The sequence below is a fragment of the Dromiciops gliroides genome, chromosome 2 (genome assembly GCF_019393635.1).
Source record: "Dromiciops gliroides isolate mDroGli1 chromosome 2, mDroGli1.pri, whole genome shotgun sequence".
In the NCBI taxonomy this organism is placed as follows: Eukaryota; Metazoa; Chordata; class Mammalia; order Microbiotheria; family Microbiotheriidae; genus Dromiciops; species Dromiciops gliroides.
Genome location: NC_057862.1, coordinates 278,801,763 through 278,823,725, shown reverse-complemented (window position 1 = coordinate 278,823,725; position 21,963 = coordinate 278,801,763). Strand labels below are relative to the sequence as shown.

Below are 21,963 nucleotides of genomic sequence, written 5' to 3'. Positions count from 1 at the left end.
TCTTCAGGCAGCTTGGTAAAGTTTACCCTGTCCAATCTGGGAAGTCGATTGGTTCCTCCTTTTCTCATTAACCTCCCTTGACTTTGTAGATATGAAAATAGTTAAACGGGAGAGACAATATGAAATAGTGTACAGAAGACCTGGAGCAGTTAGGTGGCACAGAGGACAGAGTACCAGGTCTAAAGTGAGAAAGACATTCTGAGTTCAAATTTGACCTCAGACACATACTAGGTGCCCTATTTGCTTCAGTTCCTCATCTGTAAAATAAGCTGAAGAAGGAAATGACAAACCACTCAAGTATCTTTGCTAACAAAACTCCAAATGGTATCATGAATAGTTGGACATGACTGAAACAACTGAACAACAAGAGGAGACAGCTTGAAGGGAAAAGCAATTCGATTTAAAATTCTTCCTTTAAAAATTACTAGTTGTGTTACCTGAGGTAACTTCCTCGTACTATCTATTAAATGAGAGATGGACTACAATCTATATGTATGTCAGATGGATGGAAAGTGGAGCTCCCCAAACTGAACATATCATATATCATAAGATATCATGTCATATAACATATATTTATAATATATTTTCATATATGGTGTTCTAATAAATAATCTTCTCCCCTTTTAGATTGCTGGTAATTGTTTTTTGGTCTTTACTGAGTACCTGTTTCTTTCAGTGTTATTTGTTATAGATTGTAAGTTCCCCAAAGGATAAGGGTTATAACTATTAAGTTTGCTTGAGCTTTTTAAACACTTTTTGACAGTCATCACAATAGTATGTCCATCCATTCATTAATGCTTCTGTGTCTTTTGTATTCCTAACAAAGCCCAAATGATTTTCCCTCTTAGGAAATGCTAAGGAACTTGCCAACATTTTAAAATACCATGTTGGGGATGAGATCTTGGTCAGTGGTGCCATTGGGGCCCTGGTGAGGTTAAAGTCTCTACAAGGTGATAAACTGGAAATCAGCTCGGTAAGTGTTCCTTTATTGTTTATTCATTCACGAGAAGATTTTTATACACACTCAGGCTATATTAGACCCTACCTGGGCACCACATCACTATTGAGTTCCAGATAACAAGAAGAAACCTTCATGAAAGTGACAATGTATGCAGAAAGTTGGGCCTTCTGGGAGTAGTAAGGATTTGAAATAAATACCAACAGTTTTCCTCAGTAGAATCAGCCTGGCATTATGATCAAAGACAAAGATCAAACGAAACAATATAGGTGAGGCATTTTGGAAACTTCAAAGCATTATATAAATGCTAGTTACTACAGACTAATGCTCGTATTGAGTATGGCCAGACATTGTTTTAAGTGCTGAGAATACAAAGAAAAAGCAAAAACCATCTCTAACCACAGTGAATGTATGTTCCAAAAGGGGAGACCTACAAAGTAAGCACAGTATAATCTTTAGCAGCTGGGAGATGGGGGCAGAACAGGGAGAGGCCTAAGGCAGAAGGTAGTGTGAAGCTGAGTGTTGAAGGAAACTAGGGATTCTGAGTGGTACAGGTAGAGATGAAAAGCATCCCAGGCTTGTAGTTCCATGATCTTGGATAAGTCTGCTCAGATTATGCCCAGATTCTGGAAGGGAGAGAGAAGAAGGGACAGTAAAACTTTGGTTCCTATTCACTGTCTCACTACTCTTCCATGACTTCTGAATCTATTGGTTTATTCCTGGCTGTTTTACAACTTGTAAATTAAAAAGATGCTTCATCCGTCTCCACATCTATGATGTCTAGGCCATTTTTTTTTCAGTAGAGTCCTTCCTTTCCAGCCTTATACATCACTCCCTTTCACATTACTTGATAACTCAGACCTTTGTGTTGTCTTTCCCATATGACTCCATCTCCTGCCTTATTGTTTTGCATTGCCAATCCACCATGCCTGAAGTGCATTTTCTCTTCACTTCTGTCTTTTAGAATCCTCACTTTCTTTCAAAGCTCGGCTCAAATGCCTGACCCCCTGAACTAGTAGTGGCATCTCCTGAAATGGTGCCTTGTATTTATTTTCTACGTAACTTTTATTTATCTTTGTATCTTCAGTGTCCAGCACAATTACTGGCACATAATAAGCACTTAATAAATGATTTTTGGTTGATTGTTGGATATTCAAAGGACAAATAGAGACAAGTGGTAAAGATTTTTGGATTCTCTGTGGATTCCAATTATCTACTCTCCTGCCTTAATCAATATTAACATTGATTTGTGCTATATTCTTGTAGAATATTTTATTTCTATATCAGAATGATTTTTTTACATTTTCTCCCCTAGAAAAATGCTGCTGTAAGTGTCAACAAAGAACCTGTTGCAGAAAATGACATCATGGCCACCAATGGGGTGATCTATGCTATCAAGAGTGTTTTACAACCTCCAGGTAAGGATCTAAGGTAGCAGGCCTATTCTGGATACCTTGTGCTGATTCCTCAGAGATTTATCTTGGCTGGTTTGGGGGAGAGGGAGAGAGCACAGCACACACAGTAGGTTTAAGTAGAAGATTTTTCTAAAGGAAGGGACACTGGATTTGGAAGTCAGAATAGCTGAGCTTTAATCCTAGTCCTGATCCAGTTGATTGCCTGTATGTTGTTCTTAGACATTTTTCTTAACCTCTTCATTTTTTATCTCTAAAATAAGAATTAGAATAGCTGCCCCATTTACAAGAACTCATCTTCTAAATTTTGAGGAGGTAAAAAGATATGATAGTGCTATGAGATCTTTTAAAAATTAAAAACTTAATATTTAACATCAATATAACCAACCAAAATTGTTCAGCAACTATTTACATATAAATTAATTTCAGCAGGTATAATAACTTTTCTGTGACTCTAAGTAACCATCAGAATTCTAGGTCCATTCATTCTCACTCACTTTTCCTTTTATATGGTTACAGTGGATACCCTGTTCTCCTGCTTCTTCTCCTTTCACTTAGTAATTAGTCTTAGCTCTAAAAAAATTGAGTCCCTGTGTAAATTCCAGGAAGTATTGTTACTTTTTGTTCATAGGGACTCAGTAGGTAGAAATAGCTCCTTCCTTCTGTCTTGTCCACCCTCAGTGCTCACAATAAAAGAGCAGGAGACAGAGGTCTCCCTTTGGGGATGTCCATTAGAGGGTCTTAGCTCCTTTGGTGTTTCTTCCTTGTTTTGTGGGACAATGAGGATTAAGTGACTTACCCAGGGTCACACAGCTAGTGAGTGTCAAGTTTCTGATGCCGGATTTGAACTCAGGTCCTCCTGAATCCAGGGCCGGTGCTTTATCCATTGTGCCACCTACCTGCCTTTCTTTGGAATTTCTAAACTAATTTTAATGTAATGTGTAGACTTCATGTTGCCTATGAAATTACAGTGTAAACTCAGGCAGCCACCCCAAATGGAGGCTGAGGGAACCAAAGAACAAAGCAAATAGCTTTTTTAGGTATAGAGAAAACCTTCTTTAATTTGGACTTAAGGGGCAACTAGGTGGCACCAGTCCTGGATTCAGAAGGACCTGAGTTCAAATCCAGCCTCAGACACTTGACACTTACTAGCCATGTGACCCTGGGCAAGTCACTTAAACCTCATTGCCCCCCCCAAAAAAAAATTGGACTTAAAGGGAAGCTTAATGGAAACTGCTGGAAAGTATGAAGTAAAAGATTTTTTGTTTTTGTTTTTGGTAAAAAGAATCATAGTTTTATGCCTTTGAAATAATTTCTCCTGAGGAAGAAAGGCTGCTGAACATCATGTAACTTTTTCTTGGTTCAGGTTCATTATAAATACTTGTCTTCTTCCTATGGTGTAATACATAGTAGAGGTCACTATTTGCTTTTTAGCTTTTTCTCTTCTCTCACTGGCAGCAATTCCTTCTGCTGCTGTCAGTGTGTGTAATTTTAACAGTACCATTCCTTCCTTCCCTGTCCACTCTTAATGTGCTGAAATCTGAGAAACCCAATTACCAAACTTCATAAAATGGTGTACATGGGCTCTGAGTGTGCTGAGGTCTCTTCTAGGGGTAAAGCACATAACATAAGTGCTGGAGCTTTACCAATATTTTATCTGGGTACTTAGAGGCCCTATGTCCACTTACTTTAGTAATCAAAGCTATGTTCCAGATGGTTAAGATTATTTGAAATCTGCTCTTCAGATAAGTGGTATTTTGGTTAATATTAGTTTATATGATAGTGTATAATACAGTGTGGTCAAATATAGGTCCTCTCTTAGTGGAGAGACTATTTTTATACAAGCAATATTAATTCATTCAGCCAATAAAAACTTATTAAGCACTTACTATGTACAAAGCACTGTTCTAGGCACTGGAGTTGCAACAACAGTCTCAATCATCAAGGATCTTATATTCTCCTGAGGAATTGAGACATAGATAGATATGTAAATCAAAGTAATTTTTGGAGGAGAGCAGCATTAACTACTTGAAGGAAACAGGAAAACCTTTGTTGGGAGACAGCATGTGATTCGAACATTGAAGGAAACATGGTAGACATGAAGAGAGGTCAAGAAGCGGAACCCACAAGTATAGATAACTTTTACTAGGAGTTTGACTGAAAAAGAGGTTTAAGTGGAGATGAAAAAGTCAACTTTTGAAAAATGAAGACATGAAAACATACTTGTTCATAGTGATAGATATCAGGAAAGAAGCTAGTAGATAATGAGAGATTAAAGATGAGGGACAGAGTGATAGAGAAGAGAGGAAAAGATGTGGGCAACCGAGCATCACAGAAGCTAAGATTGGCAATTTTTAATTCATAAAATTTAAAAGTTTAGCACACACATGAAAAAACAAACAAACTGATGCTCCTAAAATTAGAAGGGAAGCAAGTAATGGGGAAAAATTCTTTCCAACAAGTTTTTCTATTAAGGATCTCATTCCCAAGATATATAAGGAAGCAATTCAAATTTCTAAGAGTAAGAGCCATTCTCCAACTGATATGGACAGTGATGTTTGTGTTTCTAAGAAAGCCAAGGTATCAATGGCTATATAATAATCCTGCAAATTACCATTAGAGAAATGCCAGATAAAGCAACTCTGATGTTTTACCCCACTCCTCTCAGAGTGGCAAAGTTGTCAAAAAAGAAAATTACAAATTTTGGAGGTATTGCAGGAAAACAAACACATTAATGTACTATTGGTGGAACTATGAATTGGTCTGATCATTCTACAAAATAATTTGGAACCATCCTCCAAAAGTCACTAAATTGTACATACCCTTTGATGCCACCACTAGGGCTATCTATACTCCAAAGAGATCAGAAAAAGAGGGAAAGGACCCATACATACAAAAATATTGACAGCAACTCCTTTGTAGTGGCAAAGTCCTAGAAACTTAAGGGGGTGCCCATCATTTGGGGAATGGATGAACAAATTATGGCTTATAAATGTAATGGATTATTATGCTACAACAAGTGAAGGGACTTTCAGAAAACCTGGGAAGACCTTTATGAACCAATGTAAAGTGAAATGAGCAGAATCAAGAACAATATTTTAAAGACAAACAGCTTACTCAGATCAACACAATGACTAATCAAAATTCCAGAGGATTGATGAAAAAACACTCAATGTCAGAGATGAGTTAGAATCAGGGTACAGAATGAAATATACATTGTTTGGACATGGTCAATGCAAAATTTCATTTTGCTTAATTTTGCATATTTGTTATAAGGAGTTTTTCTTATTAGACAAGTAGTGGTAAAAATTGAGAAGAGAAATAGAATGAATTTTTTGTTAATTGGGGAAAAATAAACTTAAATTTAAAAACTTTAAATTAAAAAAAAATTTCCTAGGTATGAAGGTAGAGGTTGAAATAGAGAGGAAGGCCATGAGGCATGTACTGGCATGCTTAAGAAAGAAAGGGAGTGGGGCAGCTAGGTGGCGCAGTAGATAGAGCACCGGCCCTAGAGTCAGGAGTACCTGAGTTCAAATCCGGCCTCAGACACTTAACACTTACTAGCTGTGTGACCCTGGGCAAGTCACTTAACCCCAATTGCCTCACTAAAAAAAAAAAAGAAAGAAAGGAAGAAAGAAAGAAAGAAAGAAAGAAAGAAAGAAAGAAAGAAAGAAAGAAAGAAAGAAAGAAAGAAAGAAAGAAAGAAAGAGAGATGAGCCTGGAAGATCAGATAGCATCAACAGATTTTGGATGACGTAATAAAAATAGATGCATTGGACTTCAGAGAAGGAAAAGTTACTGTGTAGATTTCAATGAAATTCATTAAAAATTACTGGAGATAGGCCCATTTGAAAACTTTGACACTATTTTTTTGAAGATGCCAGAATGACCCACAAATTGACCTCAAGCACATCTTACTACTCTCTCTTTGTATGTCAGATGTGTTGAAAATAAGTTAGCTCCTTTGAATAATATGATTAGAACAAACAGATTTACTGATGAGGAATATCAAATCAAAAGTCAAATGTCGGGGCAGCTAGGTGGGGCAGTGGATAAAGCACTGGTCCCAGATTCAGGAGAACCTGAGTTCAAATCTGGCCTCAAACACTTGACACTTACTAGCCATGTGACCCTGGGCAAGTCCCTTAACCCTTATTGCCCCACCAAAAAAAAAAAAAGAAAGAAAGAAACAAAAAAAGGTCAAATGCCAATTGAAAGAGAAATCTCATTTCAGTCAGTTAATTCTGAAATGGTGGGATCTGAAATGATGAGACTTTCTTATTGTCTTTTTTCCCCCGAACAGCTTTAAAGTTTTTTGCTGTGTTTTTGATATAATTGTTTCTTGGTATTGAATAGGTACTCTTTACCATCAGTACTCCCCCAAATAACCTTCCCTTGGCACAATAAAAAAGACAATGAAATCAAGGTAATTGATACAATGACCATTCCTGACAATGTGCATACTTTTCTGTCCCCAAAGCCCACTCCAGTCTCTGCTTTGAGGAAGGAAACATGTTTTGTTGCTTTTTCTTTGAGACCAAAATTAGTCATTATAATTATGCAGAGTTCAACTTCCTTTTAGAATTCTTTTCATTTACGTTATCACACTAATTGTGTGTATTTTTATCCATTTTATGCTTACTTGACTCAGCAGCGGTTCATGTAAGTTCTTCTATGTTCTTCTAGACTCAGATTCATCATTCTTTAAAATTGCACAATGTTGCATTACACTCATGATCAGGGCTCATTTCATCCATGACAGTCACCACTGAAGAACACAGCTTTGAGGCGGCTGGATGGTACAATGGGAGATAATAACAACACCTACCTCATAGGGTTATTAGGAGAATCAAATGAGATTATAGATGTAAAGTATTTTTCAAACTTTACAGCACTGTATACATGCCAGCTAGTATGTTGTTATGGCTGATTTGCTGAGTTTGTTTTCAAAGTACAAAAAAAGATCTGGTAGTTTGGATGTTTAAGTTTGCCCTTGTTCCTTATCCATGGAATTATTTCTTCCTTGGGAGATTGGAAGTCCTGCCCTAGAAATATGCTTGAGAAATTCTAGATGTAGGGACTAGAGGAATGAGTAGAGGTAATAAAAGCCAGCCATTGTTTGACACTTCTCTTTAATGTACCCTGTCATTTCCATTCCCCTCTAGCCAATAGACCTCAGGATCGAGGAGATGAGCTTGCAGACTCTGCCCTAGAAATCTTCAGACAAGCATCTGTTTTTTCTAAGGTAAGACTAGTCCTCAGTGCCTCAGTCTAAATAGGCTCAGATCCTTCAGCCACGTATTTCTGGCCATCCTCAGATGCTAGGCTTCCCAGTGCTTTCCCAGTTCTGCTAATCTCACAAAATATCAAAGAAAGAATGGGCTATAGAGTTCAGTCTATACCTTGTGAGCCTCCCTTTTACAACATCTGAAAAAAAGCAGTCATCCAGTAAGGTATCCCATTCCATTTTTGGATAACATCATTAGAAAATTTTCCCTTACATCAAGCCAAAATCTCTCTCTCTCTCTCTCTCTCTCTCTCTCTCTCTCTCTCTCTCTCTCTCTCTCTCTCTCTCTCTCTCTCTCTCATCTACCATTGCCTCAAGGACCAAGCAGAACAGATCTAATCTCTTTCCCACATGAAAGCTCTTCCAAAGCAAGCATTTTAAGTCTTCCTTTCTCTAGACGAAATATTTTCAATTTCTTCAATTGAGTCTTCTATGACATGGACTCCAGGCCCTTACTATACTGGTCCCTGCACCTATTAAAGTTTATCTTTACCCTTCCTAAACTGAGGTAACTAGAATGAAACATTAATCCAGACGTGGTCCAATGAGAGCAGAATGTAATGGAACCATGGCTTTGTTCATTCTGGACACTATGCCTTGAAATTATACATTGAAATTTCATTAGCTTTTTCTTAGACTGGTAGCTCCTTGAGGGCAGGGATTGCTTTTTGTCCTTCTTTGTTTACCCAACAGATAGTACAAGGCCTGGTACATAGTAAATGCTTGTTGACTTGTTGTTCAACCATCTCACGGTGACAACTAAGTTGTGGGGACCAATTTTTAAATGGGAAGCATTAGCTAAGCGGCTTGCCGCAATATTGGGGCAAGGAAGGAGACCGGCAGCCTCCATCAAAACAGAACAGGATTTATTTTAACAAGAATGAACTTTAAAAAAAACACAAACAGGATTAGTAGGATCAAGGGAAAGGAAATAAAATGGGGAAAGGGAAATTATACAACCTGAAAAAAATACCACCGCCCAGGAATCAGCTGAGAATACGCAGCAGAACTCCTGTCGCCTTCCAGCGTCCAGCTAGAATGCCCAATTCTCTTCCCCCAATCCCAGAAAAACCCCACACAGGCCCAGCCAATGGGATGGATGCTCTGACAGTCACATGACTGCCCTCACTAGGCTTCCAATCATTATAATTTTGCTAGGCCCATGTAGGCGTAGGGGAGCAGTGATGATATGAGGTGCCAGCGCCATGGCAATGCTCCACCAGTGGGTGGAGCACCATGCGCTTTGTGGAGCCCCTGGCCAGTGTGTGCCAAGGCATAAAAACCTCAAATAACAATTAATGCTTTACAAAGTCCAGTAGACCCCTAGGCCTTTTTATTTAATAGGAACTGTTGATGACTCGTGATTCCACCATTTTCTTAAGTTCATTTTTTTGAACCCATATATGACTTTACATTTTTCTCTACACTGTACACCCTTCACCCTGGCAGTCTCGAGTTTAGGCAGCATTGACAACGGCCAGTACTATATACAATAGAGCAAATCCCTTCAAAACAAACAGGAGTTTTTAAGCCTTGACCAATAGAAGAGACTTGAAGTGAAATTCAGCGCAAAAAATCCCCCAACAATCTGTAACTTTAAAATAATTTGGACCACTCTTTGGAATTATGTATATCTCTAAATCTCATTACATATTTAACAGATGAACCTAAAGATAAAGACTTTAGGTTGGTAGAGAGGCCTATCTAAATAAGGATAATCCCGACTACTTTTTTTTTTTTTTTTTTTTTTTCTTTTTTTTTTTTTTTTTTTAGTGAGGCAATTGGGGTTAAGTGACTTGCCCAGGGTCACACAGCTAGTTAAGTGTTAAGTGTCTGAGGCCGGATTTGAACTCAGGTACTCCTGACTCCAGGGCCAGTGCTCTATCCACTGCGCCACCTAGCTGCCCCCCCCGACTACTTTTAAATATCACACACTACCCACACTCCACTATTACAAGCTGCTCTTCTTTTCTGGGGAGAAGATCCATTTTTGGAGTTCCCTTGGAAATGACTCACTCATAGTACAAGTCATTTTCCCTCATTTAGAGCCAGTTTACCAAATCTGTGGATTCTTCACCCTTTTCCTTGTTCAGGCAGCATGGTTTAGTGGATAGTTAGCCAGTCTCAAAAGCAGAAACACCTGTTTTCCAGTCCCAGCTCTGGCACACATTGGCTGTGTGATCCTGGGCAGATCATTTGACTTCTCGGTGTTCTAGAAATATAGCACTAGAATGTAGAGAAGGTACCAACCAGCATTGTTAAAAGGAGTCTCCTCACCTGGGAGTTCCTTATAGCAATTGAAATCACAGGTCCAGTCCCTATTTTTATCCACAACTCCAGGGAGTGCAAGTTAAGCATAACTGAGGAGATAGTGACTCACTTTGTTTCTAGTGTGCATTCCTGGCACATTACACAGCAGGGCAGAGACAGACAGGAGGTTAAGACTGTCTAGAGACTATTTCCACACTTTCTTCTTCCATGTTCCTTTTGCCCACCGTGAATGGAAACAATCATGCATCATCTGCAATATAGTACAATTGGATGAAAGGGGTCACTGATCATTTGAAAACCGTTGAGGTGAATAAATCCCAGTGTTATTCCTCCCAGAAAATGTAACAAATTACTTTTCTTCTCCCCCCAGACTTCCCAGAGATCTATACGATTAGGTAAGGCTGATATTTGTGTTTTCTCTTTTGTCTGTTACCTAGCAGTATGATTCTTACTGGGTGTAGTAGGCATGTTCTGCATCAGACTATCAGTTAGGTCATTTGCAAAGCATTCAGCAGATAAAATTGGGGTAAATCCAGAAAGATCTGAGGGTCAAAACAATTGCCTTCTACAGAGCCTAAAAGTCACCTCTGAAAAAAATGATTGATAACCACAGGTTTATATTAATTCATGTAACTCAGAAAGGAGGCTCGGAGTCCCCAAGAGTCTCAGAGGAAGGAGGAGAGCAAGTTGTAGCAGAGTTTTTCTTCCGTTTGCTAACTATCTTTTCATTGAATAGAAATAGCTTTATTAAAATGTTTAGCTGTTTTGTTTCTTGTCACTATTTCTGTTGCTATTTTTTCAGTAAGACTATAAAGATACTGGGCTCTTTGCTAGCTCTCAAGCCACCACCTTCCCAAAAATTGGAATATGGAAAGAGGACTATAGAAATCAGAGCTACAAAAAACTAAAGGACTGTTAAGTGATAAAGGCTTCATGCAACCTTTAGGCTGTAAGAACAGTGCTTGTAGCAGCAGATCAAGCAGACAAGAGAAAGATGTTTTTTTATTTGAGGGAAGGTGGGCATGGGAGATATAAGAGTTATCAATCATTATGAGAATAGCTGTTTATGGTTAAGAACATTTGTGAAATGGGTGATATTGCCTATTAGTTAAGAAATTAAATATCTTTTACTTAGGCAAAGAAAAAAAACTGTCACTGATTGGTATTTAGAGTCTATTTACAGGCTTGGTCTGAACTGTAAAAGTGGAGATAAAGGAATACACCTGGAAGGAAGCTAATGTATTGAGGATAGATGTGGGAAATTGAGTTCTCACCCTTTGTCCAGTGAATATTATTTTGTTTCTTACATGTGTCCTCCCTCTGTCCCACTTCAGCTCCAGTCTACCAGCAGTTGTTGGAGAGGATGAAACATTAAGCCAAAGGACCTTTGGAGGAATGTGTCATGACAATTCCCAGCCACAAACAACATTGGTTTGCAGAAGAAACTGATCTCACAATTCATTTTCCAGGGATTGCCTCTAAAACAGGGTGGCCCCAGAGTTACCACTGATCTGGGGAGGATGTGGGTAGTGGGGGGCATATATTTCATGGCCACAAGCACACTTACATGCCAAGTCTTTAACATCGCTGTGTGATTCACATTTTAAAATGAAAAGTCCAAAACACATAGTCGGTCAAAAACAAAACAAAGCAAAACATCCTGAGTGTTCTTTCTGAGAAGTATAATAGCAGTTTGGGAGAACTCACCCAATGTCCTGTGTGCCCTGTCTGACTAGAACACTGGTAGCAGCCATGTTTTTGAACTGGGCTCCATCATCACTGCATTTAGAGTTCAGTATTCTGAAAGCCTGTTTCAATTGGAAAAACTGCATTATATAAGCTATGGTTTGAATGGTTCTGTTCTTTGTGTTCTGTGTCTCCTAGGGTTTGAGCATTTCTGTGTTATTATCCCCAGGATGTAAAGAAGGGGTGGGTCTGTGTAGTGTATGGACGTGAATTTCCCTGGAAGACGTATGGCAATGGCACAATTTGTAATAATAAAACAAAAGAAAATATAATGTGTTTGTGTCTGTTTACTGTGGTGTGGTTTCATGTTTTTCTCATTTCAAACTGTTCCAGCTCTTAGGATGAAGGCAATGGGGACATCAGAAATATTCTGGTGATTTAGATCATTAGCCAACCACATTCAGCCTCTGTCAGGTCTTCAAGAGAATGTTTTGTGAGACATCTCAATGGCATCCTCAGAATTCAGATTCATGTCCTGAGCACCCCTAATTTTTCCTTAAAAGTTCATTAGGGGGGCAGCTAGATGGCGCAGTGGTTAAAACACTGGCCCTGGATTCAGGAGTACCTGAGTTCAAATCCGGCCTCAGACACTTGACACTTACTAGGTGTGTGACCCTGGGCAAGTCACTTAACCTCCATTGCCTGCAAAAAAAACAAACAAAAAAAATAAATAAAAGTCCATTGGGGCTCCAAACTCCCCAAGAGTCAGGAGACCTAGGTTCTGTTGCTGGTGGTGCCACTTACTGTCCTTAAAGATCATGGAATTTAACCTCATTTGACATGTAGAGATACTGATATCCAGAATGAGGGGAAAAAATTCCCATGATCACTCAGTGAGTTAGTGACAATGTCCAAACTAAAATTCAGGAGTCAAGATTCCCATAGAGGGCTTTTTCTATTATATCACAACTGACCCTCAGTATTTGTTTTACCAGATGGAAGAGATTTTATTTTTTAGTGTGTCCTTTATGAGTCAGTTCAAATTCATGCCCTTTCTGCCTACTTTAGGGAAAGATGCTTTTATGGGTGTTGCCTCAGAAGTGGAAAGAGCACAAGACTAAAAAGAAAAGACCTGAGTTCAAGTCCCAGGTGTGACATTAACTTGCTATGCAAGTTACTTAATGTCATAAGATCATGGGTTTATATCTGGCAGAGACCTTAATGGCCATTTAGTCACAAGGAAGCTGGGACTCCGAGTTGAAATCACATAGTTATAGTGTCAGAGGTAAAATATAAACCCACGACTTCCTGACTCCGTATCTAGTCTTTTAGTCTCTTCATCTGTAAAATGAAGACAATAGTCTTCTTAAAAATAAATTCTTGAAAATAAATAATTGCAAGAGGCACCATATATATATATAGTGTATAGAAGGTGAAAAATGTGTGCTGTTGGTGCTGAGAGGGTCCCAGAATCACAGGAAACAATCCCAACCTCATTTCCTTTGCCTCAACTCTTCCATGACACTTCATATAAAGTACAGGGACTTTCCCTGTGGATATACCCAGAGTGAGCCAAGGTTATGGCTGAAGAATGGTCAGAAAGATATTAGTACTTACCTCTGTACTTCCCCTTAACCACTGGGACTCTGGTGTCTCCAAAGCATCTCTCTCCCCATCCCCAAGTTAACAATAGAAGACAATATCAAAAGACAAGTTCCAGCATATAGACAAAATGACTATGAGAAGCAAGGAGCATGACTAAACCCTTCCCAAATGCCTGGAAACATTTACAAACTTAGCCACTCAGAACTGGCAACCTGCCTGTGCACTGTCTTCCACGCTTCATGCTCCCTCTCATTTTTTTAGTACTTTATAATTTCCAGCACACCTCCACATTTGTTCTCTCATTTGAGCCTCAAAACAGTCTGGCAAGGATTATCACTATTTTCCAGAGGAGGAAAATGAAGCTCAGAGAGATGGTGATTTTCTTGAGCACACTCAGGGAGGGCTCCTGGTTTACTTTTTTTTTTTTTTTTTTGGTGAGGCAATTGGGGTTAAGTGACTTGCCCAGGGTCACACAGCTAGTGTTAAGTGTCTGAGGCCAGATTTGAACTCAGGTACTCCTGACTCCAGGGCTGGTGCTCTATCCACTGCACCATCTAGCTGCCCCCATCCTGGTTTATTTTTAACTACCCAAAGCTCCAGAGAGGAAACTAAAAACTCAGGCCCCCAGCTCAGCCACCCTTAGGACAAGGTGAAGACGTCCTGTCATTAACCCTTGGTCTTTATCCTACCCATTTTTACTTTGGCTGTCTCAGATCTTAGAATAGCCCCAGAAGAGTCCCACTCCTAATACCAGCTGGAGGTGAAGGTGCTGAGGCTAGGACAGGGTCGCCATGCCCTGCTGTGCACTGTCATCCACTAAATAAAACAATAATCAAGAATGTATGGTATCTTAGGGTCCTCAGTGCCAGAAACAACCTCTAAAGCCCTCTCATCTGGCTCCTTCCTTGAAGCTGACCTACCTCCAAACCACCCAAAGGAAAATTGTTTTCTCTGTCTTGCCTACTTTTCTTTTCCATATCTTCTATAGTCTCACTGTTAAGGAGTTCTGTAGATCTCATTTCTATTGCTGTTGGAGCTCAAGCATGTCTAGAGTCCAGAGTCAGGATCCACTGAGTGCAGACACTCAGTGGCTTCTTTTGGTGAAGAGGCATAGAGATGTCCATTAACTGTCCTTGAGCTCCAGCTTATAGGAGCCTCTTAGTATTCAGTCCTCAAGATCTAAAGGCATCTTTTTATCTCTGAGGGAAATTATTTGCTGAAACATGGACAGAACCTAAAAAATATTTGGTTTTTACTTTATTTGCCAAATTACTTCAGAAATATAGGAAGAGACAGGAGAGAATAATTATAGCTGACATTTATAAAGTGTTTACTATGTTCCAGGTCCTGTGCTAAACACTTTCCAATTATTATAATATTTGATCCCCATAACAACCCTTTGAAGTAGGTGCTGTTATCCCTACTTTACAGTTGAGGTAACTGAGGCAGAGGTTAAATGATTTGCCCAGGGTTACACAAGTAATAAGTGTCTTGAGGCTGGATTTGAATTCAGCTCTACTCTAACTCCAAGCCCCTAGCTCTAGCCACTGTGTCACCTAAGAAAACTTGACCCTTTTCAGGGCTACAGAGAAAAAACCGAGCTGTTCAAACCCATAGAAGAAGGGGTCAGACCACAGTCCTGAACAGATAGGACATGGGATAAGAGTTTTGAAGGGCAGGTAAGGAGTAGGAAAGACCTAAAGCCGAAGAAGAGTAGGCCCATGTGAAAAGACATAATTGGGAATTTTGAGCAGTGCAGCCACAGTATATCTATAGGGGAAAAGCCAAACACTTCAACCTGGCCTTCTAAACTCCCAGGGAAAGTTTTGCCGACTTTTAGGAAAAACCAATCCTTGTTGAGAGGAAAGAGGAGGAGCACTGGTCCTATCACAACATGGAGGCAGTAAGAAATTTAATCTCACTCATGTAAAGCAAGGTCACTGTGTTGCTCAGCAAGGATGGCATGCTTCATTTGTTCAGCCATCAACCTACTTACCCATCTCAGAGCAGGCATGGCGGCAGTCCTTGTACTTGTAAGCATCTGTTGTAAAATAAACTCCAAGGTACAAACAGAGAAGCTCTTATCAACCCAGGGTTTTCAGATAAGGAAGCTTTATAGGTTTCAGAACTAACTCAAGTCTGGAGCTAAGATTGAACCAGGGCTCAAACTCAAGGGTGGAGAGAAATAGAAAACTGCGCCATTCATCAGAGTTCTCTCTATCCTCCTGCCTAAGACTCTTATGAAATGACTTTGAAGGAATGACAACAGTCCCCAGGTAGCTACTCTAGGTAGTCCCTAAACATTTGGCTAAGGAAGCACCTGCTGCTCATGTTCTATGAGTAGGTGGGTCCAGAAAGACAACCTTGAAAAGAGAGCTATGTCCCACATACATACTCAGATGCTTAGCCACATTTTCTTCCAGAAAAAAGATTGGGGTATGGGGTGGAGGGTTTAAGAAGTAGCTTTAGTCACTAAAGTTTCCCATAGTCCAAATAAATATGTATAGAGCATGTACTTTGTTTCAGTTCTTACTTTGTAGCACATTTTACTAAAATCGAGGTATTTATGAATGGTATGGACCATTTCATGATGCCAAATCCATCCATGGATCATCTGAAGATAATACTCAAAAGTCACAAGTTATGTATAAAAGCAATTTGTAAGTCTTCTCCGTTTCATATTATTTGAGTTTTTTGTTCTTACATAAAGATATTCTTTGAACTTCAGTTGTTTCAGTCCTGTCCAACTCTGTGGTTCCATTTGGGGTTTCCTTAGCAAAGATACTGGAGTGGTTTGCAATTGTCTTTTCCAGCTCATTTTTTACAGATGACAAACTGGTGCAAACATGGTTAAGGGACTTGCCCAGCTAATAAATGTCTGAGGCCACATTTGAACTCAGGAAGATGAGTCTTTCTAATTTCAGGCTCAGCACTCTACCTATTACACCATCTTCATTTCCTTATGTCTATTGTATAACTAAACTGTTCCCCTGATAAATCTATATTTCTTAATCTAAGTCAAATTGTTTTTATGATTATACTTTTGTAGAGTAGTTTGAGATCTGGTGCCCCTTCTTTTCACTTTTTTCCCCATTATTTCCCATAAGACGCTTAAACTTTCAGTCTTCCACATGATTTGATTATTATTTTTTAGCTCTATAAAGTAATTTTTGGGCAGTTTTATTGGTATGACACTGAATAAGTAAGTTAGAATAGGCCATATTGTAATTTCTATTATATTAGTTCAGTGTTCTATAGCCAAGTGTCCAAGCCCAGTTGCTAAGACTCTCCTCACTGAAAAAGATTGGTTACTTGATGCTTACATGAGGGACAGAGCTGGTGAGAGCTTGGGAGAAGGAGCCTGTTCTTCTGGTTCCATATTCTCTTTATAGAGAGGTCCCCAAAGGGAGACAAAGACTTTTGGAAGGAATCAACTTAAAGAGGATCTGGTGCCTCAGTCATGTCCATATCTCCAGATTACAATGTTAAAGATGCTGGGGAATTTCTCTTTCAGTGAGATATCGTTTCAGTGAGTTCTCTTTCAGTGAGATCTCTGAGACTCGTTTTTGGCTGAACTGTGATTTTCCCTCCTCACCCCCACTGAGAAAACTCATTTACTCTACTACTTTCTATATAACTTCTCTGGTTTTTGTTTTCTATCAGCTTGTATAAATGGGTTTATTTGCTATGTATGGGTTTTGTGTAACTGGCATTTGGTGAGAAGGGAGTTAAATATTGGAAATATAACTTAGAGCTTGTTGTTTTTGTTTCTTTTCAGTTCTGTCCACCTCTTCATGACCCTGTGTGGGGCATTCTTGGCAAAGACACTAGAGTGGTTTTGCCATTTCCTGCTCCAGCTCATTTTGCAGATGAAGAACTGAGGTAAAGAGGAGTAAGTCATTTGTTTGGGGTCATACAGCTAGTAAATGTCAAAGTTGGGATTTGAACTCAAGAAGATGAGTCTTCCTGACTCCAGATCCAGCACTCTATCCACTGTGCCACCTAGTTGTACCATAACTTAGAGCACTCCTATCCCATTACTAGATAGAGATCAGGAGCTCAGCATAAATCTAAATTTTTTTTCCCTTCCACTAGCAATATTTATGGGGGGTGGGTATATATTACTCTAGTCCAGTACCCATCTCTCTGAGGAGAGCAGAGTAGCCAGTGTTGGGGTTCCAATCACCTTCCTCACCTCCATGCAGAAGTCAAAATCTCCCTTGGAGAATGGTGGGTAGAGGAGATTAGAGATATCTATCCAATACCTCCTTGTGAGCCACAACCTGATGCATCCATGTGGATATACATAACATAGAAATGGAAAACATACACTCACACTTTGCACATATAATCATATTTAAAATTTTCCTAATTTTTTTTTTGCAGGGCAATGAGGGTTAAGTGACTTTTTTTGCAGGGCAATGAGGGTTAAGTGACTTGCCCAGGGTCACACAGCTAGAAAGTGTAAAGTGTCTGAGGCTGGATTTGAACTCAGGTCCTCCTGAATCCAGGGCCAGTGCTTTATCCACTGTGCCACCTAGCTGCCCCCAAAACAATTTTTTTAACATTCTTTTTTTTTTGGTGAGGCAATTGGGGTTAAGTGAATTGCCCAGGGTCACACAGCTAATAAGTGTTAAGTGTCTGAAGTCAGATTTGAACTCAGGTCCTCCTGAATCCAGGGCCAGTGCTCTATCCACTGTGCCACCCAGCTGCCCCTTAAAATTTTGCTAATTTTCAACCAATCTTGCATTCCTGGTATAAATACAATTTGGTCATAGCATATAATCTTTGTGATACATTGTTGTTGTCTCCTTGCTATTATTTTTTGAACATTTTTGCAGCAATAGTCATTAAGGATATTGATATATAGTTTCTTTTTTCTGTTTTATTATAAAGACCATATTTGTATCCTAAAATAAATTTGGTAGGAATTCTTCTTTTCCTCTCCCCCCAGATCACTGCCTTGTTATGGCAGAGGGGCTTGCATAGCTCACTGAAACTATAAACTATGCTGTGTAGAGTTACTCAAGATGGGCAGGTCATATTGGAGAATTCTGAGAAAAGGTCACTGGAGAAGGAAATCGCAAACCAGTTTAGTATCTTTGCCAGGAAAACTCCATGAACAGTACTAAAATGGCAAAAGAGATGACATTGGAAGATGAGATCCTTAGGTTGAAAGGTATCCAATAGACTACTGGGGAAGAAAGGAAGACAACTATGAATAGCTCCAGTATTAATCAAGTGACTGGGCCAAAGCCAAAAGGAAATGCATCTCATGATGGAAGGAAAGTCTGATGCTGTAAAGATCAATATTGCATAGGAACCTGGAATGTAAGATCTGTGAACCAAGATATGCTTGATGTGGTCAAATAGCAGATGGAAATATTAAACATGAATATCTTAGGTATCAGGGTACTGAAATGCATGGAAATGGGTTAATTTAATTCAGATGATAACTATATATACCACTGTGGTCAAGAATCCCTCAAAAGAAATGGAGTAGTCCCCATAGTTAATAAAAGGATGAAATAAGAAGTACTGGGGTATAATCTCAAAAATGACAGAATGATATCGGTTTGAATCCAAGGGAAACCATTCAACATCAGAGCAATACAAATTTATGCTCCAACCGCTGATTTCAAAGAGACCAAAGTTAATCAGTTTTATGAAGACCTACAACATCATCTAGAAATAACACCAAAAAAAGATGTCACATTCATCATAAGGGATTAGAATGTTAAAGCAGAAAATCCAAAGATAATTGGAATAATAGGCAAGTATGATCTTGGGGTACAAAATTAATAAAGTCAGAAACTAATAGAGTTTTGTCAAGATAATTTGCTGGTCTTAATAAACATTCTTTTTCAATGACCCAAAAGACAACTTTACGCATGGTCATCACCAGACGGTCAATATCAAAACCAGATTGATTATATAATTTCAGTCAAGGTGGAAATTTTCTATACATTTCATTAAAACAAGATCTGGTGCAGAGTTTGGCTCAGATAATGAACTTTTTACTGCAAAATTCAGACTTAAGTTGATGAAAGTAGAGAAAAACATTAGACCAATAACATCCCTTTGTTGGAGCAGATGTGGGAAAACTGGGACACTAATCCACTGTTGGTGGAGCTGTGAACTGATCCAACCATTCTGGAGAGTAATTTGGAACTATGTCCAATGACTATAAAATTGTGCATACCCTTTGATCCAGCAATACTGTGCTAGGTTTATATCCCAAAGACATCCAAAAAAAGAGGAAAGGACCTATTTGTACAAAAATATTTATAGCAGCTTTTTTGTGGTGGCTAAGAATTGGAAATCAAAAGGATGCCCATCAATTGGAGAATAGTTAAACAGGCTGTGGTATGTAATTGTATGGAATATTATTGTGCTATAAGAAATGACAAGCAGGATGATTTCAAAAGAACCTGGAAAGACTTACATGAACTGATGTATAGTAAAGCAAACAGAACCAGAAGAATGTTGTACACAATAACAATATTGTTCAATGAAGAATTGTAAATATCTTAGCAATTCTCAGGAATACAATGTTCCAAGACAAGAACATTTCAAAGAAAAAGAGCAAAACCCCAAAATGGCTGTTTGATGAGGCTTTGAAAATAGATAAGGAAAGAAGGAAAGGGAAAGGGAAAGGAGGTAGGGAAAAATCTACCCAACTGAACACAGAATTCCATAGAATAGCGAAGAAAGATAGGTTTTCTTAAATAAACAATACAAAGAAATAGAAGACAACAATAGAATGAGAAAGACAACAGAGCTCTTTGAGAAAATTAGATATATCAAGGGAATGTTTCATTCAAAAATGGACATGATAAAAGGCAAAAGTAATAGAAACTTAATAGAAGTAGAAAATATTAAGAATACACAAAACTATATAAGAAAGATCTTAGTATCACTGATAACCACATTGGTGTGGCTATTGATCTAGAGTCAGACATCCCAGACATTAAAGTCAAGTGGACCTTAGGAAGCATTGCTAACAATGAAGTTAGTGGGGGTGATAGAATTCCAGCTGAGTTATTTAAAACCCTGAAAGATGATACTGTTAAAGTTCTGGATTCAATATGTGGGGAATTTGGAAAAATCAACAGTGGCCACTGGTTTGGGAAAAAAAAATCAATTGACATCCCAATCCTAAAAAGGGGCAATGCCAAGGAATGTTCAAATTACCAAACAATTGCACTCATTTCACACACCAACAAGGTTATGCTTAAGATTTTGCAAGCCAGGCTTCAGCAATATGTGAACTGAGCATTACCAGAAGAGCAGGCTGGTTTTCAAAGAGGCAAAGGAACTAAAGACCAAATTACCAATATTCACTAGATTATGGAGAAAGCAAGAGAGTTCCAGAAAAACATCTTATTCTGCTTCATTGACTGCACTGAAACCTTTGACTATGTGGACCACAACAATATGTGGCAAGTCCTCAAAGAAATGACAGTACAAGATACTTGTCTCCTAAGAAACCTGTATGTGGGCCAAGAAGCAAGTTAGAACTAAACATGGGAGAGCAGCCCAAGACGGCCGACTTCAAGGATCGGGTGTCAGATGAGGAGAAGGTATGGATAGATGCTAAGTTCATCACACATGCTCCCCCAGGAGAATTTAATGAAGTGTTTAATGATGTTTGATTACTACTTAACAATGACAATCTTCTCAGGGAAGGGGCAGCTCTTGCATTTGCCCAGTTTAATATGGATCAGTTCACTCCAGTGAAGATAGAGGGATATGATGATCAGGTCTTAATTACAGAACACGGTGACCTGGGTAGTGGCAGATTTTTAGATCCAAGAAATAAAGTTTCCTTTAAGTTTGATCACTTACAGAAAGAAGCAAGTGACCCTCAACCTGAGGACATAGATGGAGCTCTGAAGTCATGGAGGGAATCCTGTGACAGTACATTAAGGGGCTATGTGAAAAATCCTTATTCCAATGGCTTCTGTACTATTTATGCTAAAATTATAGATGGGCAGAAGATGATTATTGCCTGATTTGAGAGCCACCAATTTCAGCCTAAAAACTTCTGTAATAGTAGTTGGCGATCAGAGTGGAAGTTTACCATCACACTACCTACAGCTCAGGTGGTTGGAGTGCTAAAGATTCAGGTCCATTACTATGAAGATGGAAATGTTCAGTTGGTTTGTCACAGGATGTGACAGGATTCAGGAACTGTTACTGATGATGTAAAAAATGCCAAGGAATTTATTAAAATCATAGAACATGCCAAAAATTAGTATCAGACCGCGATTAGTGAGAACTATCAGACAATGTCAGACACCACATTTAAGGCCTTGTGCAGGCAGCTTCCAGTCACCTGCACCAAAATTGACTGGAACAAGATACTCAGCTACAAGATTGGCAAAGAAATGCAAAATGCTTAAGGCTGGATGTGAAATTCTCCAATTGTAACATGCAAAAAAAAAGAAGAAAGGAAATGGAAAAAAGATTCAAAGTTTGGTCTTATAAGTAGGTGGTTTATAAACAAGTGCAGTATTTTGCTAGGGCTTTAAAAGTTAACAGGTTTTCTAGCCTCTTGGAATACTATTGAACCAATAGCATTGCCTTGACTTTGTGTGTGTGTGTGTTGTCTTTATCATGTAACTTCCTATTGTGACCGTATCTACTTGTAGGATTTTTTAAAATTCAGTTATTTTTAACATTGCAAAAAGAAAGCAAGAGATATGTGCTGGAATTTATATACTGGTTAGAAAATTTCCTAG

At 38.8% G+C, this 21,963-nt stretch overlaps 1 protein-coding gene and 1 pseudogene across 1 annotated transcript in view; both read left to right on the top strand.

Annotated features, from left to right (window-relative positions):
- The window catches only part of TGFBI (transforming growth factor beta induced), a 58,865-nt gene extending 46,924 nt beyond the window's left edge, over positions 1 to 11,941 (top strand). Inside the window, exons 13-17 of the mRNA XM_043990364.1 lie at positions 849 to 973; positions 2,274 to 2,376; positions 7,536 to 7,615; positions 10,299 to 10,323; positions 11,263 to 11,941. Coding sequence (XP_043846299.1) covers positions 849 to 973; positions 2,274 to 2,376; positions 7,536 to 7,615; positions 10,299 to 10,323; positions 11,263 to 11,303 — 374 coding nt within the window. The 3' untranslated portion in view covers positions 11,304 to 11,941. The remainder of the gene's footprint in view (positions 1 to 848; positions 974 to 2,273; positions 2,377 to 7,535; positions 7,616 to 10,298; positions 10,324 to 11,262) is intronic.
- Positions 11,942 to 20,745: 8,804 nt separating this feature from the next.
- On the top strand, positions 20,746 to 21,666 carry LOC122738723 (annotated as a pseudogene).
- The last annotated feature ends 297 nt before the right edge of the window (positions 21,667 to 21,963 follow it).